The sequence below is a fragment of the Triticum aestivum genome, chromosome 1D (assembly GCF_018294505.1).
Source record: "Triticum aestivum cultivar Chinese Spring chromosome 1D, IWGSC CS RefSeq v2.1, whole genome shotgun sequence".
Classification (NCBI taxonomy): Eukaryota; Viridiplantae; Streptophyta; class Magnoliopsida; order Poales; family Poaceae; genus Triticum; species Triticum aestivum.
In genome coordinates, this window is record NC_057796.1 from 83,825,905 (window position 1) to 83,851,109 (window position 25,205).

The following is a 25,205-nucleotide window of genomic DNA, read 5'->3' on the forward strand; positions in this document are numbered from 1 at the left end:
GAAAGCGTTAACACAACGCGGTTGATGTAGTCGTACGTCTTCACGATCCGACCGATCAAGTACCGAACGCACGGCACCTCCGAGTTCAGCACACGTTCAACTCGATGACGTCCCTCGAACTCCGATCCAGCCGAGTGTTGAGGGAGAGTTTCGTCAGCACGACGGCATGGTGACGATGATGATGTTCTACCGACGCAGGGCTTCGCCTAAGCACCGCTACGATATTATCGAGGTGTAATATGGTGGAGGGGAGCACCGCACACGACTAAAATATCATTGATCAATTGTGTCTATGCGGTGCTCCCCTGCCCCCGTATATAAAGGAGCAAGGTGGAGGCCGCCGACCAAGGAGGAGGGCGCGCCAAAGGGGGGGAGTCCTACTCCCAGACTCCTCCTTTCCTTGTTGGAATAGGAGAAGGGAAGGGAGAAGGAGAAAGAAGGAAGGGGGCGCCCCCCCTCCCTAGTCCAATTCGGACTAGTCCATGGGGAGGGGCGCGGCCACCCTTTGGGGCCTTTCTCTCCTTTCCCGTATGGCCCATTTAAGGCCCAATACGAATTCCCGTAACTCTCTGGTACTCCGAAAAATACCCCAATCACTCGGAACCTTTCCGAAGTCCGAATATAGTCGTCCAATATATCGATCTTTACGTCTCGGCCATTTCGAGACTCCTCGTCATGTTCCCGATCTCATCCAGGACTCCGAACTCCTTAGGTACATCAAAACACATAAACTCATAATATAACCGTCATCGTAACGTTAAGCGTGCGGACCCTACGGGTTCGAGAACTATGTAGACTTGTCTGTGTATTCACACAAGTATTATGTTTCCGGTTAATACAATTCTAGCATGAATAATAAACATTTACCATGATATAAGGAAATAAATAATAACTTTATTATTGCCTCTAGGGCATATTTCCTTCAGTCTCCCACTTGCACTAGAGTCAATAATCTAGTTCACATCGCCATGTGATTTAATATCAATAGTTCACATCACCATGTGATTAACACCCATAGTTCACATCGTCATGTGACCAACACCCAAAGGGTTTACTAGAGTCAATAATCTAGTTCACATCGCTATGTGATTAACACCCAAAGAGTACTAAGGTGTGATCATGTTTTGATTGTGAGATAATTTTAGTCAACGGGTCTGTCACATTCAGATCCGTAAGTATTTTGCAAATTTTTATGTCTACAATGCTCTGCACGGAGCTACTCTAGCTAATTGCTCCCACTTACAATATGTATCCAGATTGAGACTTAGAGTCATCTGGATCAGTGTCAAAATTTGCATCGACGTAACTCTTTACGACGAACTCTTTTTGTCACCTCCATAATCGAGAAACATATCCTTATTCCACTAAGGATAATTTTGACCGCTGTCCAGTGATCTACTCCTAGATCACTATTGTACTCCCTTGCCAAAATCAGTGTAGGGTATACAATAGATCTGGTACACAGCATCGCATACTTTATAGAACCTATGGCCAAGGCATAGGGAATGACTTTCATTCTCTTTCTATCTTCTGCCGTGGTCGGGCTTTGAGTCTTACTCAATTTCACACCTTGTACCACAGGCAAGAAACTCTTTCTTTGACTGTTCCATTTTGAACCACTTCAAAATCTTATTAAGGTATGTACTCATTGAAAAAACTAATCAAGCGTCTTTGATCTATCTCTATAGATCTTGATGCTCAATATGTAAGCAGCTTCACCGAGGTCTTTCTTTGAAAAACTCCTTTCAAACACTCCTTTATGCTTTGCAGAATAATTCTACATTATTTCCGATCAACAATATGTCATTCACATATACTTATTAGAAATGCTGTAGTGCTCCCACTCACTTTCTTGTAAATACAGGCTTCACCGCAAGTCAGTATAAAACTATATCCTTTGATCAACTTATCAAAGCGTATATTCCAACTCCGAGATGCTTGCACCAGTCCACAGATGGATCGCTGGAGCTTGCATATTTTGTTAGCACCTTTAGGATTGACAAAACCTTCTGGTTGCATCATATACAACTCTTCTTTAATAAATCCATTAAGGAATGTAGTTTTGTTTATCCATTTGCCAGATTTCATAAAATGCGGCAATTGCTAACATGATTCAGACAGACTTAAGCATAGATACGAGTGAGAAACTCTCATCGTAGTCAACACCTTAAACTTGTCGAAAACCTTTTGCGACAATTCTAGCTTTGTAGATAGTAACACTACTATCAGCGTTCGTCTTCCTCCTGAAGATCCATTTAATCTCAATGGCTCGCCGATCATTGGGCAAGTCAATCAAAGTCCATACTTTGTTCTCATACATGGATCTCATCTCAGATTTCATGGCCTCAAGCCATTTTGCGGAATCTGGGCTCACCATCGCTTCTTCATAGTTCGTAGGTTCGTCATGGTCTAGTAACATAACCTCCAGAACAGGATTACCGTACCACTCTGGTGCGGATCTTACTCTGGTTGACCTACAAGGTTCGGTAGTAAATTGATCCGAAGCTTCATGATCATCATCATTAACTTCCTCACTAATTGGTGTAAGCATCACTGGAACTGATTTCAGTGATGAACTACTTTCCAATAAGGGAGCAGGTACAATTACCTCATCAAGCTCTACTTTCCTCCCACTCACTTCTTTCGAGAGAAACTCCTTCTCTAGAAAGGATCCATACTTAGCAACGAATGTCTTGCCTTCGGATCTGTGATAGAAGGTGTACCCAACTGTCTCCTTTGGGTATCCTTATGAAGACACATTTCTCCGATTTGGGTTTGAGCTTATCAGGATGAAACCTTTTCACATAAGCATCGCAACCCCAAACTTTAAGAAACGACAACTTTGGTTTCTTGCCAAACCACAGTTCATAAGATGTCGTCTCAACGGATTTAGATGGTACCCTATTTAACGTGAATGCGGCTGTCTCTAATGCATAACCCCAAAACGATAGTGGTAGATCGGTAAGAGACATCATATATCGCACCATATCTAATAAAGTACGGTTACGATGTTCGGACACACCATTACACCGTGGTGTTCCAGGTGGCGTGAGTAGTGAAACTATTTCACATTGTTTTAACTGAAGGCCAAACTCGTAACTCAAATACTCTTCTCCACGATCAGATCGTAGAAACTTTATTTTTTTGTTACGATGATTTTCCGCTTCACTCTGAAATTATATGAACTTTTCAAATGTTTCAGACTTCTGTTTCATTAAGTAGATATACCCATATCTGCTCAAATCATCTGTGAAGGTCAGAAAATAACGATATCCGCCACGAGCCTCAATATTCACCGGACCACATACATCTGTATGTATGATTTCCAATAAATCTGTTGCTCTCTCCATAGTTCCGGAGAACGGCGTTTTAGTCATCTTGCCCATGAGGCACGGTTCGCAAGCATCAAGTGATTCATAATCAAGTGATTCCAAAATCCCATCAGTATGGAGTTTCTTCATGCGCTTTACACCAATATGACCTAAACGGCAGTGCCACAAATAAGTTGCACTATCATTATTAACTTTGCATCTTTTGGCTTCATTATTATGAATATGTGTATCACTACGATCGAGATCCAACAAACCATTTTATTGGGTGTATGACCATAGAAGGTTTTATTCATGTAAACAGAACAACAATTATTCTCTAATTTAAATGAATAACCGTATTGCAACAAACATGATCAAATCATATTCATGCTCAACGCAAACACCAAATAACACTTATTTAGTTTCAACACTAATCCCGAAAGTATAGGGAGTGTGCGATGATGATCATATCAATCTTGGAACTACTTCCAACACACATCGTCACCTCGCCTTTTACTAGTCTCTGTTTATTCTGCAACTCCCGTTTCGAGTTACTACTCTTAGCAACTGAACCAGTATCAAATACCGAGGGGTTGCTATAAACACTAGTAAAGTACACATCAATAACATGTATATCCAATATACCTTTGTTCACTTTGCCATCCTTCTTATCCACCAAATAGTTGGGGTAGTTCCGCTTCCAGTGACCAGTCCCTTTGCAGTAGAAGCACTTAGTCTCAGGCTTAGGACCAGACTTAGGCTTCTTCACTTGAGCAGCAACTTGCTTGCCGTTCTTCTTGAAGTTCCCCTTCTTCCCTTTGCCCTTTTCTTGAAACTAGTGGTCTCGTCAACCATCAACACTTGATGTTTTTCTTGATTTCTACCTTCGTCGATTTCAGCATCACGAAGAGCTCGGGAATTACTTTCGTCATCCCTTGCATACTATAGTTCATCACGAAGTTCTACTAACTTGGTGATGGTGACTAGAGAATTCTGTCAATCACTATTTTATCTGGAAGATTAACTCCCACTTGATTCAAGCGATTGTAGTACCCAGACAATCTGAGCACATGCTCACTGCTTGAGCTATTCTCCTCCATCTTTTAGCTATAGAACTTGTTGGAGACTTCATATCTCTCAACTCGGGTATTTGCTTGAAATATTAACTTCAACTCCTGGAACATCTCATATGGTCCATGACGTTCAAAACGTCTTTGAAGTCCCGATTCTAAGCCGTTAAGCATGGTGCACTAAACTATCAAGTAGTCATCATATTGAGCTAGCCAAACGTTCATAACGTCTGCATCTGCTCCTGCAATAGGTCTGTCACCTAGCGGTGCATCAAGGACATAATTCTTCTGTGCAGCAATGAGGATAATCCTCAGATCACGGATCCAATCCGCATCTTTGCTACTAACATCTTTCAACATAATTTTTCTCTAGGAACATATCAAAAATAAACACAGGGAAGCAACAACGCGAGCTATTGATCTACAACATAATTTGCAAAATACTATCAGGACTAAGTTCATGATAAATTTAAGTTCAATTAATCATATTACTTAAGAACTCCCACTTAGATAGACATCCCTCTAATCCTCTAAGTGATCACGTGATCCATATCAACTAAACCATGTCCGATCATCACGTGAGATGGAGTAGTTTCAACGGTGAACATCACTATGTTGATCATATCTACTATATGATTCACGCTCGACCTTTCGGTCTCCGTGTTCCGAGGCCATATCTGCATATGCTAGGCTCGTCAAGTTTAACCTGAGTATTCCGCGTGTGCAACTGTTTTGCACCCGTTGTATTTGAACGTAGAGCCTATCACACCCGATCATCACGTGGTGTCTCAGCACGAAGAACTTTCGCAACGGTGCATACTCAGGGAGAACACTTTTATCTTGAAATTTTAGTGAGAGATCATCTTATAATGCTACCGTCAATCAAAGCAAGATAAGATGCATAAAAGATAAACATCACATGCAATCAATATAAGTGATATGATATGGCCATCATCATCTTGTGCTTGTGATCTCCATCTTCGAAGCACCGTCATGATCACCATCGTCACCGGCGCGGCACCTTGATCTCCATCGTAGCATCGTTGTCGTCTCGCCAACTATTGCTTTTACGACTATCGCTACCGCTTAGTGATAAAGTAAAACAATTACATGGCGATTGCATTGCATACAATAAAGCGACAACCATATGGCTCCTGCCAGTTGCCGATAACTCGGTTACAAAACATGATCATCTCATATAATAAAATATAGCATCATGTCTTGACCATATCACATCACAACATGCCCTGCAAAAACAACATGCCCTGCATCATATAATAAAATATAACGTCCTCTACTTTGTTGTTGCAAGTTTTACGTGGCTGCTATGGGCTTAGCAAGAACCGTTCTTACCTACGCATCAAAACCACAACGATAGTTTGTCAAGTTGGTGCTGTTTTAACCTTCGCAAGGACCGGGCGTAGCCACACTCGGTTCAACTAAAGTGAGAGAGACAGACACCCGCCGGTCACCATTAAGCAACGAGTGCTCGCAACGGTGAAACCAGTCTCGCGTAAGCGTACGCGTAATGTCGGTCCGGGCCGCTTCATCTCACAATACCGCCGAACCAAAGTATGACATGCTGGTAAGCAGTATGACTTATATCGCCCACAACTCACTTGTGTTCTACTCGTGCATAACCTCAACGCATAAAACCTGGCTCGGATGCCACTGTTGGGGAACGTAGTAATTTCAAAAATTTCCTACGCACACGCAAGATCATGGTGATGCATAGCAACGAGAGGGGAGAGTGTTGTCCACGTACCCTCGTAGACCGAAAGCGGAAGCGTTAACACAACGCGGTTGATGTAGTCGTACGTCTTCACGATCCGACCGATCAAGTACCGAACGCACGGCACCTCCGAGTTCAGCACACGTTCAGCTCGATGACGTCCCTCGAACTCCGATCCAGCCGAGTGTTGAGGGAGAGTTTCGTCAGCACGACGGCATGGTGACGATGATGATGTTCTACCAACGCAGGGCTTCGCCTAAGCACCGCTACGATATTATCGAGGTGTAATATGGTCGAGGGGAGCACCGCACACGGCTAAAAGATCGTTGATCAATTGTGTCTATGGGGTGCTCCCCTGCCCCCGTATATAAAGGAGCAAGGGGGAGGCCGCCGGCCAAGGAGGAGGGCGCGCCAAAGGGGGGAGTCCTACTCCCACCGGGAGTAGGACTCCTCCTTTCCTTGTTGGAATAGGAGAAGGGAAGGGAGAAGGAGAAAGAAGGAAGGGGGCGTCCCCCTCCCTAGTCCAATTCGGACTAGTCCATGGGGAGGGGTGCAACCACCTTTTGGGGCCTTTCTCTCCTTTCCCGTATGGCCCATTAAGGCCCAATACGAATTCCCGTAACTCTCTGGTACTCCGAAAAATACCCGAATCACTCGGAACCTTTCCGAAGTCCGAATATAGTCGTCCAATATATCGATCTTTACGTCTCGGCCATTTCGAGACTCCTCGTCATGTTCCCGATCTCATCCAGGACTCCGAACTCCTTAGGTACATCAAAACACATAAACTCATAATATAACCGTCATCGTAACGTTAAGCGTGCGGACCCTACGGGTTCGAGAACTATGTAGACATGACCGAGACACCTCTCCGGTCAATAACCAATAGCGGAACCTGGATGCTCATATTGGTTCCCACATATTCTACGAAGATCTTTATCGGTCAGACCGCATAACAACATACGTTGTTCCCTTTGTCATCGGTATGTTACTTGCCCGAGATTCAATCGTCGGTATCTCGATACCTAGTTCAATCTCGTTACCGGCAAGTCTCTTTACTCGTTCCGTAATACATCATCCCGCAACTAACTCATTAGTCACAATGCTTGCAAGGCTTATAGTGATGTGTATTACTGAGTGGGCCCAGAGATTCCTCTCCGACAATCGGAGTGACAAATCCTAATCTCGAAATACGCCAACCCAACAAGTACCTTTGGAGACACCTATAGAGCACCTTTATAATCACCCAGTTACGTTGTGACGTTTGGTAGCACACAAAGTGTTCCTCCGGTAAACGGGAGTTGCATAATCTCATAGTCATAGGAACATGTATAAGTCATGAAGAAAGCAATAGCAACATACTAAACGATCGAGTGCTAAGCTAACGGAATGGGTCAAGTCAATCACATCATTCTCCTAATGATGTGATCCCGTTAATCAAATGACAACTCATGTCTATGGCTAGGAAACATAACCATCTTTGATCAACGAGCTAGTCAAGTAGAGGCATACTAGTGACACTCTGTTTGTCTATGTATTCACACAAGTATTATGTTTCCGGTTAATACAATTCTAGCATGAATAATAAACATTTATCATGATATAAGGAAATAAATAATAACTTTATTATTGCCTCTAGGGCATATTTCCTTCAGTAAGTAGCTTGAACAACCATTTACTGAGTAAGGCATCATTCTTGACCTGGAGGTCCTGAACACCTAAGCCTCCTTGGTCTTTCGGTCGGCAAACGACGCTCCATTTGGTTAGTCTATACCTTTTCTTTTCACTGTCTCCTTGCCAAAAAAATCTGGATCTGAAGTAATCCAGTCTTTGCAGAACCCCTTTGGGTAGTTGGAAAAATGAGAGCATGTAGAGAACCATGTTGGTGAGGACAGAATTGATCAAAACTAGTCGTCCACCAATGGAGAGCAATTTTCCTTTCCAACTGCTCAACCGTTTCTCCAATCACTCTTCAACATGTTTCCACTCCGCATTAGTGAGACGCGGATAATGAATCGGAATTCCCAAATACTTAATCGGGAATTGGCCTTGTGCACATCCAAACAAGTCAGCATATTGTGCAGCCATCTCCTTGGCTTCTCCAAAACAGAACAATTCACATTTATGGAAGTTGATTTTCAAGCCTGACATTTGCTCAAAAGCTGAAAGCAGAAGTTTCAGATTTCTCGCCTTATCAATGTCATGTTCCATAAAAAGAATCGTATCATCGGCATATTGCAAGATAGAGAGTCCTCCATCGACAAGATGTGGCACTACTCCTGCAATTTGACCATCCTGTTTGGCGCGTTCAATCAAAGTAGCCAACATGTCAGCCACAATGTTAAATAACATTGGAGACAGTGAGTCACCTTGACGTAATCCTTTTTTTGTTTGGAAGTAATGGCCTACATCATCATTGACTTTGATAGCCACACTGCCTCCACTAACGAAATTTTGGTTCCACTCACGCCATTTATCGAAGAAACCTTTCATTCTCAGGGTCTACTGTAGAAACGACCATTTGACTTTATCATATGCCTTTTCAAAGTCAATTTTCAATACTACCCCACTCATGTTCCTCCGGTGCATCTCGTGAACGGCCTCATGAAGGATAACTACTCCATCGAGTATATTTCTTCCTTGCATGAAAGCCGTTTGGGATGGCCGAACAACATGGTCAGCAACCACATTGAGCCTATTAGTCGCTACTTTGGTGAATATTTTTGAAGCTGACATTAAGGAGGCATATAGGTCTGTATTGTTGAATCCGTACAGCCTCCTTTGTCTTGGGCAACAAAAAAATCTCTCCAAAATTTAGCCTGGATAGGTCAAGTTGGCCGGCATGAAGATAATTGAACAACTCCATTAGGTTAGTCTTGATGACATCCCAGAAGTTCTGATGGAACTCTGCGGGGAAGCCATCAGGTCCTGGAGCTTTATTGTGTTTCATTTGAAACACCACAGCTCTCACCTCCTCTTCAGAGAAAGGTGCCGTCAGGATATCATTCTCTTCAGTCGTGACTTGTGGGATATCATCTATTCGGGTCTCATCGAGACTGAAGTTCCCTTCATCTGGAGCCCCAAATAGAGACTTGCAGTATTTTGTTATATAACGCTTAAGCTCTTCCTGGCCTTCGATCAGTCCCTCATCCCATTCGAGACTAAAAATACACTTCTTTCGGTGTCGCCCATTGGCAACCAATTGGAAATAACGTGTATTGCTATCTCCCTCGAGAATGAATTGGGCGTCGGATCTTCGGTACCACTTGAGTTCCTCTTCTCGCAATAGACGTGCCATTTGCTCATTGGATTGATTTTTTATGTCAATCTCATGTTGAGACAAAGTGCAAGTCTCTGCGATTTTGTCGAGGTCATCAATAATAGTGGAAAGACGCTGCTTTTCTTTTTTATATATGCCACTGGTGTGTTTCGCCCATCCAGTTAGGAACTGCCTTGCGGCTCGAATTTTGAAGTTCCATCTCTGAATTGGTGTGCGACCAACGGCGGGCCTCTCCCATACATTCTTAACCATATTTGCAAAGCCATCACGTTGTAACCATCCCAATTTGAATTTGAATGGGCGGCGAGCAGTGGGAGGACTAGCAGAGTTAGACTGAAGAATGATGCGTGCATGATCCGAAAGTGTCTCAATACGCTCTAGGGCACGCACTGTTACCAGAGGGAATTTTAGTTCCCATTCGGTATCCATGAGTACCCGATCGAGTTTCTCGTATGTCGGCACGGGGCGATTATTGGCCCAAGTGAATTGTCGTCCCAACATACTGGCTTCTCGAAGATTCAAACTGTCAATCACAGCGTTGAATAAGAAAGGCCAGTGTACATGTCGTAGCTTTTACACTGCCCATGTAAACATTTTTCTTTCTTTCTCAACTAAGTACGCCTCTAAAAGTTTCGAAGATCTTTGCAACAAAGCACATGGTGTATTCTGAACTTTATGCAAGTCTCTCACACTAAGCATTTATTTCCATCTAAAGCTTCTTCCACATCAAGAAACATCATCATCATGCATGTCAATGCCATTAGTTTTAGACTTGTCGTACATTCAGCACAACCAAACAAACAAACAAACAAAGGTTCGGATGCAGAATCGTAGTTGAAGCAAGTATAGAGCACACACACACAAGACATGCATGAGATTATACCGGAGGACGAATAATCTAGCTACTCCATTTGGAGGAACCAATGACTGCAACCTGGACTTCAATGCAGCACTTTTTCTTCACGAGATAACCTTTTGATGAGTCCTTGAAATCTTCCAGCGATATCAACTTCTCCCATGTCCAAGTACGGGTACAATTCTTGAACTGGATCCGGGCTAAGGTCACCCCAAAAAAAGACCATGTCAATCAGGAAATATGATGATAAAAATTTGTTTTAGCATCGCGAATTAATGGTTCCTATTACGTGAAATTTCTGCTAAAGGGCGAACCTGATGTTTTCATGTGCTTGCCAGTTTCCTGGTCTTTGATGCTTATGCTAACTTCCGCCAGGATCCCCGAGTCCTTATGGAGTGTGTCCTTCATGCTCAGATACAGGGAGATGTAGTTCCCATTCGAATCGGAACCAGATGGATAGATAGTGATGAACCTGAAAATTGGGGAACATCAGACAGTGTAATCCATCACTGATAAGAAGAGGTCGAACTCCAACGGTCTTTATTTTTTGTTTCCTTTAAAAGAAGTATGATAGCCTTTCTCTTCAAATGAAATTAAGATAATTCTGTATGTAAACCCAATAATTAAGAATTAATGTTATTGGTCAAGTTACCATTTGTGTCCACAGAGCTGAAACTCTGGAGAGGTGCTCGGGTTCTTCAACACAAAGAAATCATCAATGTTCCAGGTGTAGGCTTGTGGGTCACTGCTGATGTTGCTAGTCTTCTGTAGAAACAGAGTCTCCAACACATCGTTACCTTTAACAGCGACAACTTTGATGAACTGGACACCGAAAACACAGCTGTCATTGACGAGGAATCCAGAGGACTGCTCCTTAAAGGGTGTGTTTGGTTGGAGTCATGGACCGGAATGTCATGGGTCCGACCCATTCCCAGGCCCCGTTTTCACGTTCGGTTGAGATTTGGATCGGCACCCGCTCGTTTCTCCGGACCGAATATTCGGCCCAGATGCGGAACGAGGCGAGACCTCGAAAAGGGCCGGACCACGCAGAACCGCTCGCCCTCGCGCTCTCACGCAGCCCTATCGTCTCTCCCCAGGTGCGCCGCCTCCCCCTCCTCTCTCTCCCCCTCCATCAATCTGAGTGGCGGCGTCGGCCAGTTCTCCCCTTCCCCGCGGCCGGTTCCTGCCTTCCCCGTCGGCTGGCTCCTCCCTTCCCCGCCGCCTGTTGGGGATCGTAGCAGAAATTAAAATTTTCTACGCATCACCAAGATCAATCTATGGAGTTTACTAGCAACGAGAGGGGAGGAGTGCATCTACATACCCTTGTAGATCGCGAGCGGAAGCGTTCAAGAGAACGGGGTTGATGGAGTCGTACTCGTCGTGATCCAAATCACCGATGATCCAAGCGCCGAACGGACGGCACCTCCGCGTTCAACACACGTACGGAGCGGTGACGTCTCCCACGCCTTGATCCAGCAAGGAGGAGGGAGAGGTTGAGGAAGAAGGCTCCAACAGCAGCACCACGGCGTGGTGGTGGTGGAGTGACAGATCTCCAGCAGGGCTTCGCCAAGCACACGCGAAGGAGGAGAGGTGTTGGGGAGGGGAGGGGCTGCGCCTTGGATGTCGTGTTGCAGTCCTCCCCTCACCCCTCTATTTATAGGGAGAAGGGGGAAGGGGGCCGGCCCCTCTAGATGAGATCTAGAGGGGGGGGGGGGCGGCGGCCAAGGGGGGAGGTGGCTTGCCCCCCAAGCAAGGGGGGCGCCCCCCTTTAGGGTTCCCCCCAAACCCTAGGCGCATGGGCCCTAGGGGGGTTGGCGCCCAGCCCACGAAGGGCTCGTTCCCTTCCACCTACAGCCCATAAGGCCCTCCGGGGCAGGTGGACCCTCCCGGTGGACTCCCGGAACCCCTCCGGTGGTCCCGGTACAATACTGGTATACCCCCGAATATTTCCGGTGACCGTATGGTGACTTCCCATATATAAATCTTTACCTCCGGACCATTCCAGAACTCCTCGTGACGCCCGGGATCTCATCCGGGACTCCGAACAACATTCGGTAATCACATACAAACCTTCCTTATAACCCTAGCGTCATCGAACCTTAAGTGTGTAGACCCTACGGGTTCGGGAATCATGCATACATGACCGAGACACCTCTCTAGCCAATAACCAACAGCGGGATCTGGATACCCATGTTGGCTCCCACATGTTCCACGATGATCTCATCGGATGAACCACGATGTCGAGGATTCAAGCAATCCCGTATACAATTCCCTTTGTCAATCGGTACTTTACTTGCCCGAGATTCGATCGTCGGTATCCTAATACCTCGTTCAATCTCGTTACCGGCAAGTCACTTTACTCGTTCCGTAATGCATGATCCCGTGACTAACTACTTAGTCACATTGAGCTCATTATGATGATGCAATACCGAGTGGGCCCAGAGATACCTCTCCGTCATACGGAGTGACAAATCCCAGTCTCGATCCGAGCCAACCCAAGAGACACTTTCGGAGATACCTGTAGTGCACCTATAGCCACCCAGTTACGTTGTGACGTTTGGTACACCCAAAGCATTCCTACGGTATCCGGGAGTTGCACGATCTCATGGTCTAAGGAAATGATACTTGACATTAGAAAAGCTTTAGGAAACGAACTACACGATCAAGTGCCATGCTTAGGATTGTGTCTTGTCCATCACATCATTCTCCTAATGATGTGATCCCGTTATCAATGACATCCAATGTCCATGGTCAGGAAACCGTAACCATCTATTGATCAACGAGCTAGTCAACTAGAGGCTCACTAGGGACATGTTATGGTCTATGTATTCACACATGTATTACGATATTCGGATAACACAATTAAAGCATGAACAATAGACAATTATCATGAACAAGGAAATATAATAATAACCATTTTATTATTGCCTCTAGGGCATATTTCCAACACCGCCCGCTAACCCCTCTCTTCCTTCTCGCGATTTGCAGCAGAGCAAGGGGGGCTCGATCCGGATCTGGTTGGGGCGGCTTGCAGAGGATTAGCAGCGGGGCGGCGGCGGCTTCCGGCGAGCTGACAGCGGCGGCTTCCGGTGAGCTCACAGCGGCAGCAGAGACGCAGCGCAGCTCCTCACTCTCAAGGTAAACCATCACTTTCTCTTGTATATGGTGCTGCTGCTCATGCATATTCCTAGCCGAGAATGATAGAGAGAGATGGAGACCGTATTGTGTATATGCTGCTGCTGCTCATGCATATTGATGGAGATCTTTATTCCTAATTTGTACCAAAATACATGTTGTCCAGTGTATCTTTGCAATATATATGTTGATGTAAGCATCATTGGTAGCCATATTTTTGATAGTATGCATCACTTGTAGATGGTCAAGAAGATGAACAAAAGAAAAAAGATGGTTAGGGGAGCTGCTGTTTTTGTTGCACTGGCTGCAATGGCAGTCATTGTTCGGGCTGTAATAAGGAAAAGAAGACCACGCGTTACCTATGGGCCAATGCATGAAAGAGACCGAATCAGATTTGATTATCTAAACCAAAAAATATGGCAAAGTGATGTGTTGTGTAAAAACATGTTAAGGTTTGAAAGAGCTGCGTTTTTTAATTTGTGTGCCATATTGAGGGATCGCAAGTTGCTAGAAGACAGTCCACATCTTAGCGTGGAGCAACAATTGGCGATGTTTTTGCATACAATTGGGCATAACCTTCGGAATAGGGTTGTGTCAGCCAACTTTTGTAGATCATACGGCACAACCAGCATCTATTTTAGAAAGGTTCTTCATGCCATAGGCGAGCTTCGTAATGATTATATATGGCCACCATCATTGGAGACCCCCACAAAAATTGCAGGAAATCATCGGTTTGACCCATACTTTAAGGTAATTTCTAAAATTATTCCTTAGGTATGTAGGCTATATGATATGGTATTTACTACTTGTCACTATATAGGATTGTATTGGAACTATCGATGGTACACATGTGCGAGCAGGTGTTACCAAAGATGTGGAGCATTCTTTTCGTGGTAGGAAGGCCTTTACAACCCAAAATGTGATGGCAGCGGTAGATTTTGATCTCCGCTTCACGTATGTATTGGCTGGTTGGGAAGGGTCAGCACACGATGCAACCGTTTTAGCTGATGCGTTAACACGTGAGAGAGGCTTACAAGTACCACCAGGTAAGAAGTTGGCTTAGATAGAAATTGTCCATATGTTCTTTGCCTCAAGAAACCATTGTCACAATTATTTGTTGCACCTTTTTAGGGAAGTTCTACCTAGTTGATGCCAGTTATGGAGCCAAGCCCGGGTTCTTACCACCTTTTCGTGGTGTGAGGTACCATTTGAATGAGTGGGGCAACAATCCAGTCCAAAATGATAAGGAGCTATTCAACCTTAGGCACTCTTCACTACGGGTGACGGTAGAGAGGGCATTTGGATCTCTCAAGAGGCGTTTCAAAATTTTAGATGATGCCAAACCATTCTTTACTTTCCCGACACAAGTTGACATTGTTATAGCTTGTTGTGTTCTTCACAATTATGCACTATCACAAGGGATTGATGAATTTATTATACCGGAAGTGACATGGACCACCCAACCAATTCGAACATCAAGGCAACAAGCAAGTGACACTAGGGCCGTGGTAGACCATAGGCTACAAATGGCAGCCCAAATGTGGGAAGATAGACAATTCATGTATGCTAATCTATGAGTGTGGCACACTCCATGTATTTCTATCATTACTATATTTGAACAATGTATTTGTGATGTTTGGACAACTACATTTAAATTTATTTGATGGCTGGACAGATTGTATCATTTACTATATTTGAGCAATGTATTTGTGATGTTTGGACAACTACAATTGAATTTATTTGATGGCTGGAAAGAGTGTATCATTTACTCTATTTGAACCATGTTTTTGAAATGCTATAATCCATGTTTTCTCAATCTTTTGTTGGCTGGACAGAAATGGAGAGTGTTGAAGTCACCGCTGCAAGTGGGAGCTCCGCGAGAGCTGGCATCATTGTATGGACCAATTCCATGACGAAAACCATGCTTGGTTTTTTGGCTGGTCTTGTTGCTGATGGGAAGAGAACTTCAAGTGGATTCAGGGATGTGCATCATAGACAATGTGCTGCTGTTTTGAACGAGCAATTCAAGCTTTCTGTCACTGGAGATCAAGTCAAAAATCATCTCAAGAAGTGGAGGAAGATGTTGGAAATATGCCCTAGAGGCAATAATAAAATGGTTATTATTATATTTCCTTGTTCATGATAATTGTCTATTGTTCATGCTATAATTGTGTTATCGAGAAATTGTAATACATGTGTGAATACATAGACCACAACATGTCCCTAGTGAGCCTCTAGTTGACTAGCTCGTTGATCAACAGACAGTCATGGTTTCCTGACTATGGACATTGGATGTCATTGATAACGGGATCACATCATTAGGAGAATGATGTGATGGACAAGACCCAATCCTAAGCATAGCACAAGATCGTGTGGTTCGTTTGCTAGAGCTTTTCCAAATGTCAAATATCATTTCCTTAGACCATGAGATTGTGCAACTCCCGGATGCCATAGGAGTGCTTTGGGTGTGCCAAACTTCACAACGTAACTGGGTGGCTATAAAGGTGCACTACGGGTATCTCCGAAAGTGTCTGTTGGGTTGGCACGAATCGAGACTGGGATTTGTCACTCCGTATGACGGAGAGGTATCTCTGGACCCACTCGGTAATGCATCATCATAATGAGCTCAATGTGACCAAGTGTTTGGTCACGGGATCATGCATTACGGTACGAGTAAAGTGACTTGCCGGTAACGAGATTGAACAAGGTATTGGGATACCGACGATCGAATCTCGGGCAAGTAACGTACCGATTGACAAAGGGAATTGTATACGGAATTGATTGAATCCTCGACATCGTGGTTCATCTGATGAGATCATCGTGGAACATGTGGGAGCCAACATGGGTATCCAGATCCCGCTGTTGGTTATTGACCGGAGAGTCGTCTCGGTCATGTCTGCATGTCTCCCGAACCCGTAGGGTCTACACACTTAAGGTTCGGTGACGCTAGAGTTGTAGAGATATTAGTATGCGGTTAACCAAAAGTTGTTCGGAGCCCCGGATGAGATCCCGGACGTCACGAGGAGTTCCGGAATGGTCCGGAGGTAAATATTTATATATGGGAAGTCCTATTTTGGCCACCGGAAAATGTTCGGGATTTTTCGGTATTGTACCGGGAAGGTTCTAGAAGGTTCCGAAGTGGGGCCCACCTGCATGGGGGGACCCACATGAACGTGGGTAGTGGGGGCAAGGCCCCACACCCCTGGTCAAGGCGCACCAAGATCCCACCTTAGAAGGTATAAGATCATATCCCGTAGGGATAAGATCAAGATCCCTAAAAAGGGGGGATAACAATCGATGGGGAAGGGAAATGATGGGATTTCTTTCCCCCACCTTTGCCAATGCCCCAATGGACTTGGAGGGCAAGAAACCAGCCCCCTCCACCCCTATATATAGTGGGGAGGCGCATGGGAGCAGCACCCCAAGCCCTGGCACCTCCCTCCCTCCCGTGACACCTCTTCCTCCCCGCTTGCGCTTGGCGAAGCCCTGCCGGGATCCCGCTACTTCCACCACCACGCCGTCGTGCTGCTGGATCTCCATCAACTTCTCCTCCCCCTTGCTGGATCAAGAAGGAGGAGACATCCCCGCTCCGTACGTGTGTTGAACGCGGAGGTGCCGTCCGTTCGGCGCTAGGATCATCGGTGATTTGGATCACGACGAGTACGACTCCATCAACCCCATTCTCTTGAACGCTTCCGCGCGCGATCTACAAGGGTATGTAGATGCACTCTTTTCCCTCTCGTTGCTAGAAGACTCCATAGATTGTTCTTGGTGACGCGTAGAAATTTTTTAATTTCTGCAACAATCTCCAACAGTGGCATCATGAGCTAGGTCTATGCGTAGTTTCTATGCACAAGTAGAACACAAACTTGTTGTGGGCGTAGATGTTGTCAATTTTCTTGCCACTACTAGTCTTATCTTGTTTCGGCGGCATCGTGGGATGAAGCGGCCCGGACCGACCTTACACGTACGCTTACGTGAGACAGGTTCCACCGACTGACATGCACTAGTTGCATAAGGTGGCTAGCGGGTGTCTGTCTCTCCCACTTTACTCGAATCGGATTCCATGAAAAGGGTCCTTATGAAGGGTAAATAGAAGTTGGCATATCACGTTGTGGTTTTACGTAGGTAAGAAACGTTCTTGCTAGAAACCTATAGAAGCCACGTAAAAACATGCAACAACAATTAGAGGACGTCTAACTTGTTTTTGCAGCATATGCCTTGTGATGTGATATGGCCAAAAGGATGTGATGAATGAAATATATGTGATGTATGAGATTGATCATGTTCTTGTAATAGGAATCACGACTTGCATGTCGATGAGTATGAAAACCGGCAGGAGCCATAGGAGTTGTCTTTATTTTTTGTATGACCTGCGTGTCATTGAATAACGCCATGTAAATTCCTTTACTTTATTGCTAAACACGTTAGCCATAGAAGTAGAAGTAATCGTTGGCGTGACAACTTCATGAAGACACGATGATGGAGATCATGATGATGGAGATCATGATGATGGAGATCATGGTGTCATGCCGGTGACGAAGATGATCATGGCGCCCCGAAGATGGAGATCAAAGGAGCAATATGATACTGGCCATATCATGTCACTATTTGATTGCATGTGATGTTTATCATGTTTTACATCTTATTTGCTTAGAACGACGGTAGCTTAAATAAGATGATCCCTCGCAATAATTTCAAGAAAGTGTTCCCCCTAACTGTGCACCGTTGTGAAGGTTCGTTGTTTCGAAGCACCACGTGATGATCGGGTGTGATAGATTCTAACGTTCGAATACAACGGGTGTAAGCCAGATTTACACACGCAATACACTTAGGTTGACTTGACGAGCCTAGCATGTACAGACATGGCCTCGGAACACGGAAGACCGAAAGGTCGAGCATGAGTCGTATAGAAGATACGATCAACATGAAGATGTTCACCGCTGTTGACTAGTCCGTCTCACGTGATGATCGGACACGGCCTAGTTGACTCGGATCATGTTTCACTTAGATGACTAGAGGGATGTCTATCTGAGTGGGAGTTCATTGAATAATTTGATTAGATGAACTTAATTATCATGAACTTAGTCTAAAATCTTTACAATATGTCTTGTAGATCAAATGGCCCACGCTAATGTTTCCCTCAACTTCAACGCGTTCCTAGAGAAAACCAAGCTGAAAGATGATGGCAGCAACTATACGGACTGGGTCCGGAACCTGAGGATCATCCTCATAGCTGCCAAGAAAGATTATGTCCTAGAAGCACCGCTAGGTGACGCACCCATCCCAGAGAACCAAGACGTTATGAACGCTTGGCAGCAGCGTGCTGATGATTACTCCCTCGTTCAGTGCGGCATGCTTTACAGCTTAGAACCGGGGCTCCAAAAGCGTTTTGAGCAACACGGAGCATATGAGATGTTCGAAGAGCTGAAAATGGTTTTCCAAGCTCATGCCCGGGTCGAGAGATATGAAGTCTCCGACAAGTTCTTCAGTTGTAAGATGGAGGAAAATAGTTCTGTCAGTGAACACATACTCAAAATGTCTGGGTTGCACAACCGCTTGACTCAGCTGGGAGTTAATCTCCCGGATGACGCGGTCATTGACAGAATCCTTCAGTCGCTTCCACCGAGCTACAAGAGCTTTGTGATGAACTTCAATATGCAGGGGATGGAAAAGACCATTCCTGAGGTATATTCAATGCTGAAATCAGCGGAGGTGGAGATCAAAAAGGAACATCAAGTGTTGATGGTGAATAAAACCACTAAGTTCAAGAAAGGCAAGGGTAAGAAGAACTTCAAGAAGGACGCCAAGGGAGTTGCCGCGCCCGGTAAGCCAGTTGCCAGGAAGAAGCCAAAGAATGGACCCAAGCCTGAGACTGAGTGCTTTTATTGCAAGGGAAGTGGTCACTGGAAGCGGAACAGCCCCAAGTACTTAGCGGACAAGAAGGCCGGCAACACCAAAGGTATATGTGATATACATATTATTGATGTGTACCTTACCAGTACTCGTAGTAGCTCCTGGGTATTTGATACCGGTGCGGTTGCTCATATTTGTAACTCAAAGCAGGAGCTGCGGAATAAACGGAGACTGGCAAAGGACGAGGTGACGATGCGCGTCGGGAATGGTTCCAAGGTCGATGTGGTCGCCGTCGGCACGCTACCTCTACATTTACCTACGGGATTAGTTTTAAACCTTAATAATTGTTATTTAGTGCCAGCTTTGAGCATGAACATTGTAGCAGGATCTCGTTTAATTTGAGATGGCTACTCATTTAAATCCGAGAATAATGGTTGTTCTATTTATATGAGAGATATGTTTCATGGTCATGCCCCGCTGGTTAATGGTTTATTCTTAATGAATCTCGAACGTAGTGTTACACATATTCATAGTGTGAATACCAAAAGATGTAAGGTTGATAATGATAGTCCCACATACTTGTGGCACTGCCGTCTTGGTCACATTGGTGTCAAACGCATGAAGAAGCTCCATGCATATGGACTTTTGGAGTCTCTTGATTACGAATCGTTTGACACGTGCGAACCATGCCTCATGGGTAAGATGACCAAGACTCCGTTCTCCGGAACAATGGAGCGAGCAACCAACTTATTGGAAATCATACATACTGATGTGTGCGGTCCAATGAGTGTTGAGGCTCGCAGTGGCTATCGTTATGTTCTCACTCTCACTGATGACTTGAGTAGACATGGGTATGTCTACCTAATGAAACACAAGTCTGAGACCTTTAAAAAGTTCAAGGAATTTCAGAGTGAGGTTGAGAATCAACGTGACAGGAAAATAAAGTTCTTACGATCAGATCGTGGAGGGGAATATTTGAGTCACGAATTTGGCACACACTTAAGGAAATGTGGAATAGTTTCACAACTCACGCCGCCTGGAACACCTCAGCGAAATGGTGTGTCCGAACGTCGTAATCGCACTCTATTGGATATGGTGCGATCTATGATGTCTCTTATCGATCTACCGCTCTCATTTTGGGGCTATGCTCTAGAGACTGCCGCATTCACTTTAAATAGGGCTCCGTCGAAATCCGTTGAGACGATACCGTATGAATTATGGTTTGGGAAGAAACCTAAGCTGTCGTTTCTAAAAGTTTGGGGATGCGATGCTTATGTCAAGAAACTTCAACCTGAAAAGCTCGAACCCAAGTCGGAAAAATGCGTCTTCATAGGATACCCTAAGGAAACCATTGGGTATACCTTCTACCTCAGATCCGAAGGCAAGATCTTTGTTGCCAAGAACGGGTCCTTTCTGGAGAAAGAGTTTCTCTCAAAAGAAGTAAGTGAGAGGAAAGTGGAACTTGATGAAGTACTACCTCTTGAACCGGAAAGTAGCGCAGCTCAGGAAGATGTTCCTGTGGTGCCTGCACTGACTAGAGAGGAAGCTAATGATGATGATCAAGGTACTTCGGATCAAGTTACTACTGAACTTCGTAGGTCCACGAGGACACGTTCCACACCAGAGTGGTATGGCAACCCTGTCCTGGAAATCATGTTGTTAGACAACGGTGAACCTTCAAACTATGAAGAAGCAATGGCGGGCCCAGATTCCGACAAATGGCTAGAAGCCATGAAATCCAAGATAGGATCCATGCATGAAAACGAAGTATGGACTTTGACTGACTTGCCCGATGATCGGCGAGCCATAGAAAATAAATGGATCTTTAAGAAGAAGACAGACGCGGATGGTAATTTGACCATCTATAAGGCTCGACTTGTCGCTAAGGGTTATCGACAAGTTCAAGGGGTTGACTACGATGAGACTTTCTCACCCGTAGCGAAGCTGAAGTCCGTCTGAATCATGTTAGCAATTGCCGCATTCTATGATTATGAGATATGGCAAATGGACGTCAAAACGGCATTCCTTAACGGCTTTCTTAAGGAAGAATTGTATATGATGCAGCTGGAAGGTTTTGTCGATCCTAAGAATGCTAACAAGGTATGCAAGCTCCATCGCTCCATCTATGGGTTGGTGCAAGCATCTCGGAGTTGGAACATTCGATTTGATGAGATGATCAAAGCGTTTGGGTTTACACAGACTTATGGAGAAGCCTGTGTTTACAAGAAAGTGAGTGGGAGCTCTGTAGCATTTCTCATATTATATGTGGATGACATACTGTTGATGGGAAATGATATAGAATTCTTGGAAGCATAAAGGCCTACTTGAACAAGTGTTTTTCAATGAAGGACCTTGGAGAAGCTGCTTATATATTAGGCATCAAGATCTATAGAGATAGATCAAGACGCCTCATTGGTCTTTCACAAAGTACGTACCTTGACAAGATATTGAAGAAGTTCAATATGGATCAGTCCAAGAAGGGGTTCTTGCCTGTATTGCAAGGTGTGCAATTGAGCACGGCTCAATGCCCGACCACGGCAGAAGATAGAGAAAAGATGAGTGTCGTCCCCTATGCCTCGGCCATAGGGTCTATTATGTATGCCATGCTGTGTATCAGACCTGATGTAAACCTTGCCGTAAGTTTGGTAGGAAGGTACCAAAGTAATCCCCGCATGGAACACTGGACAGCGGTCAAGAATATCCTGAAGTACCTGAAGAGGACTAAGGATATGTTTCTCATTTATGGAGGTGACGAAGAGCTCGTCGTAAAGGGTTACGTCGATGCTAGTTTCGACACAGATCTGGATGACTCTAAGTCACAAACCGGATACGTGTATATTTTGAATGGTGGGGCAGTAAGCTGGTGCAGTTGCAAGCAAAGCGTTGTGGCGGGATCTACATGTGAAGCGGAATACATGGCGGCCTCAGAGGCAGCACAAGAAGCAATCTGGGTGAAGGAGTTCATTACCGACCTAGGAGTTATTCCCAATGCGTCGGGCCCGATGACTCTCTTCTGTGACAACACAGGAGCTATTGCCCTTGCCAAGGAGCCCAGGTTTCACAAGAAGACCAGGCATATCAAGCATCGCTTCAACTCCATTCGTGAAAATGTTCAAAATGGAGACATAGATATTTGTAAAGTACATACGGACCTGAATGTAGCAGATCCGTTGACTAAACCTCTCCCTAGAGAAAAACATGATCAACACCAGAACTCTATGGGTGTTCGATTCATCACAATGTAACTAGATTATTGACTCTAGTGTAAGTGGGAGACTGTTGGAAATATGCCCTAGAGGCAATAATAAAATGGTTATTATTATATTTCCTTGTTCATGATAATTGTCTATTGTTCATGCTATAATTGTGTTATCCGGAAACCGTAATACATGTGTGAATACATAGACCACAACATGTCCCTAGTGAGCCTCTAGTTGACTAGCTCGTTGATCAACAGACAGTCATGGTTTCCTGACTATGGACATTGGATGTCATTGATAACGGGATCACATCATTAGGAGAATGATGTGATGGACAAGACCCAATCCTAAGCATAGCACAAGATCGTGTAGTTCGTTTGCTAGAGCTTTTCCAAATGTCAAGTATCATTTCCTTAGACCATGAGATTGTGCAACTCCCGGATGCCATAGGAGTGCTTTGGGTGTGCCAAACGTCACAACGTAACTGGGTGGCTATAAAGGTGCACTACGGGTATCTCCGAAAGTGTCTGTTGGGTTGGCACGAATCGAGACTGGGATTTGTCACTCCGTATGACGGAGAGGTATCTCTGGACCCACTCGGTAATGCATCATCATAATGAGCTCAATGTGACCAAGTGTTTGGTCACGGGATCATGCATTACGGTACGAGTAAAGTGACTTGCCGGTAACGAGATTGAACAAGGTATTGGGATACCGACGATCGAATCTCGGGCAAGTAAGGTACCGATTGACAAAGGGAATTGTATACGGGATTGATTGAATCCTCGACATCGTGGTTCATCCGATGAGATCATCGTGGAACATGTGGGAGCCAACATGGGTATCCAGATCCCGCTGTTGGTTATTGACCGGAGAGTCGTCTCGGTCATGTCTGCATGTCTCCCGAACCCGTAGGGTCTACACACTTAAGGTTCAGTGACGCTAGAGTTGTAGAGATATTAGTATGCGGTTAACCAAAAGTTGTTCGGAGTCCCGGATGAGATCCCGGACGTCACGAGGAGTTCCGGAATGGTCCGGAGGTAAAGATTTATATATGGGAAGTCCTATTTTGGCCACCGGAAAATGTTCGGGATTTTTCGGTATTGTACCGGGAAGGTTCTAGAAGGTTCCGAAGTGGGGCCCACCTGCATGGGGGGACCCACATGAACGTGGGTAGTGGGGGCAAGGCCCCACACCCCTGGTCAAGGCGCACCAAGATCCCACCTTAGAAGGAATAAGATCATATCCCGAAGGGATAAGATCAAGATCCCTAAAAAGGGGGGATAACAATCGATGGGGATGGGAAATGATGGGATTTCTTTCCCCCACCTTTGCCAACGCCCCAATGGACTTGGAGGGCAAGAAACCAGCCCCCTCCACCCCTATATATAGTGGGGAGGCGCATGGGAGCAGCACCCCAAGCCCTGGCACCTCCCTCCCTCCCGTGACACCTCTTCCTCCCCGCTTGCGCTTGGCGAAGCCCTGCCGGGATCCCGCTACTTCCACCACCACGCCGTCGTGCTGCTGGATCTCCATCAACTTCTCCTCCCCCCTTGCTGGATCAAGAAGGAGGAGACGTCCCCGCTCCGTACGTGTGTTGAACGCGGAGGTGCCGTCCGTTAGGCGCTAGGATCATCGGTGATTTGGATCACGACGAGTACGACTCCATCAACCCCGTTCTCTTGAACGCTTCCGCGTGTGATCTACAAGGGTATGTAGATGCACTCTTTTCCCTCTCGTTGCTAGAAGACTCCATAGATTGTTCTTGGTGATGCGTAGAATTTTTTTAATTTCTGCAACGATCTCCAACAGAAGATATGGGGAAGGGTAGCCAACTTGAAGAATTTAAGTGGAGCTCTATGGGATGAAGATACTTGCACAATTAGGCTCAGCGAGGAGCACTATGCAGGGCATTGTATGGTATGCTTCTCACCCCACAAATCTGATGCCATTTATGTTTGCATTATGCTAATCAATTTGCACAATGTTTGTAGACCCACAAAGCTGATGCCCCCTTCTTGAATACACCAATTGAACACTATCATGCCATGGCTTCCATTTATGGGACAATGGGGGCCAAGGGGCAGAATGCTAGGTCTGGCAATGATCTTCTTTCTATTGATCTCGAAGACGAGGAGAATGGTGAGGTGAACACGTCACCACATGTTGGTGAGTCTTCTGACCCCAAAGCACCACCCAAAAAGAAGGCTAAGATAAAGCACGTTGTTGAGGATCCACTAGTTATCACTCTCAAAGATGGGTTCAAACTTGTGGCTGAAGCGCTTGTGAAGTCTAGTGGAGATGATGATGACATACCCGATGACCTTTGGGATGTATTATCCACATTGCCAGATTTTGAAGAGGAGCACCTAGCCCATTACTATGCTCATCTTGTGGACAACCCCAAGACTGCAAGAGCCTTCATGAAACTTACCCAAATCAACAAGTCCGTTTGGGTGAGTAGGTATGTCAAGAAGAACTTCTAAATTTGATATGGTTGTATGGTTGCCAAGTATGTGAATTTGACATGTATGGCTGTAGTGCACTTTGATTGCTTTTGGACATTTGGTATGTGAACTTGACATGTGTGGCTGTCAAGTATGTGAACTTGACATGCATGGCTCTATTGCACTCTGATTGCTTTTGGGAAACCTGTGTTTTATGTGTTGTTGAAACCTGTGTTATATGTGCTGTCATTTATATGTTAAGATTGTCAATATATATTGTCATGTTGTCTTTCTTGAAAATACAAATGAAATGCTGCC

General features: G+C 45.0%; 1 protein-coding gene across 1 annotated transcript; it reads left to right on the forward strand.

Annotated features, from left to right (window-relative positions):
* The first annotated feature begins 13,624 nt into the window (after nt 1-13,624).
* LOC123165856 (uncharacterized) lies at nt 13,625-24,926 on the forward strand. The gene is made up of 6 exons (XM_044583600.1): nt 13,625-14,134; nt 14,205-14,430; nt 14,516-14,875; nt 15,220-15,460; nt 24,252-24,360; nt 24,435-24,926. The coding sequence occupies exons 1-6, from the start codon at nt 13,625-13,627 to the stop codon at nt 24,924-24,926; spliced, it is 1,938 nt and encodes a 645-aa protein (XP_044439535.1).
* The last annotated feature ends 279 nt before the right edge of the window (nt 24,927-25,205 follow it).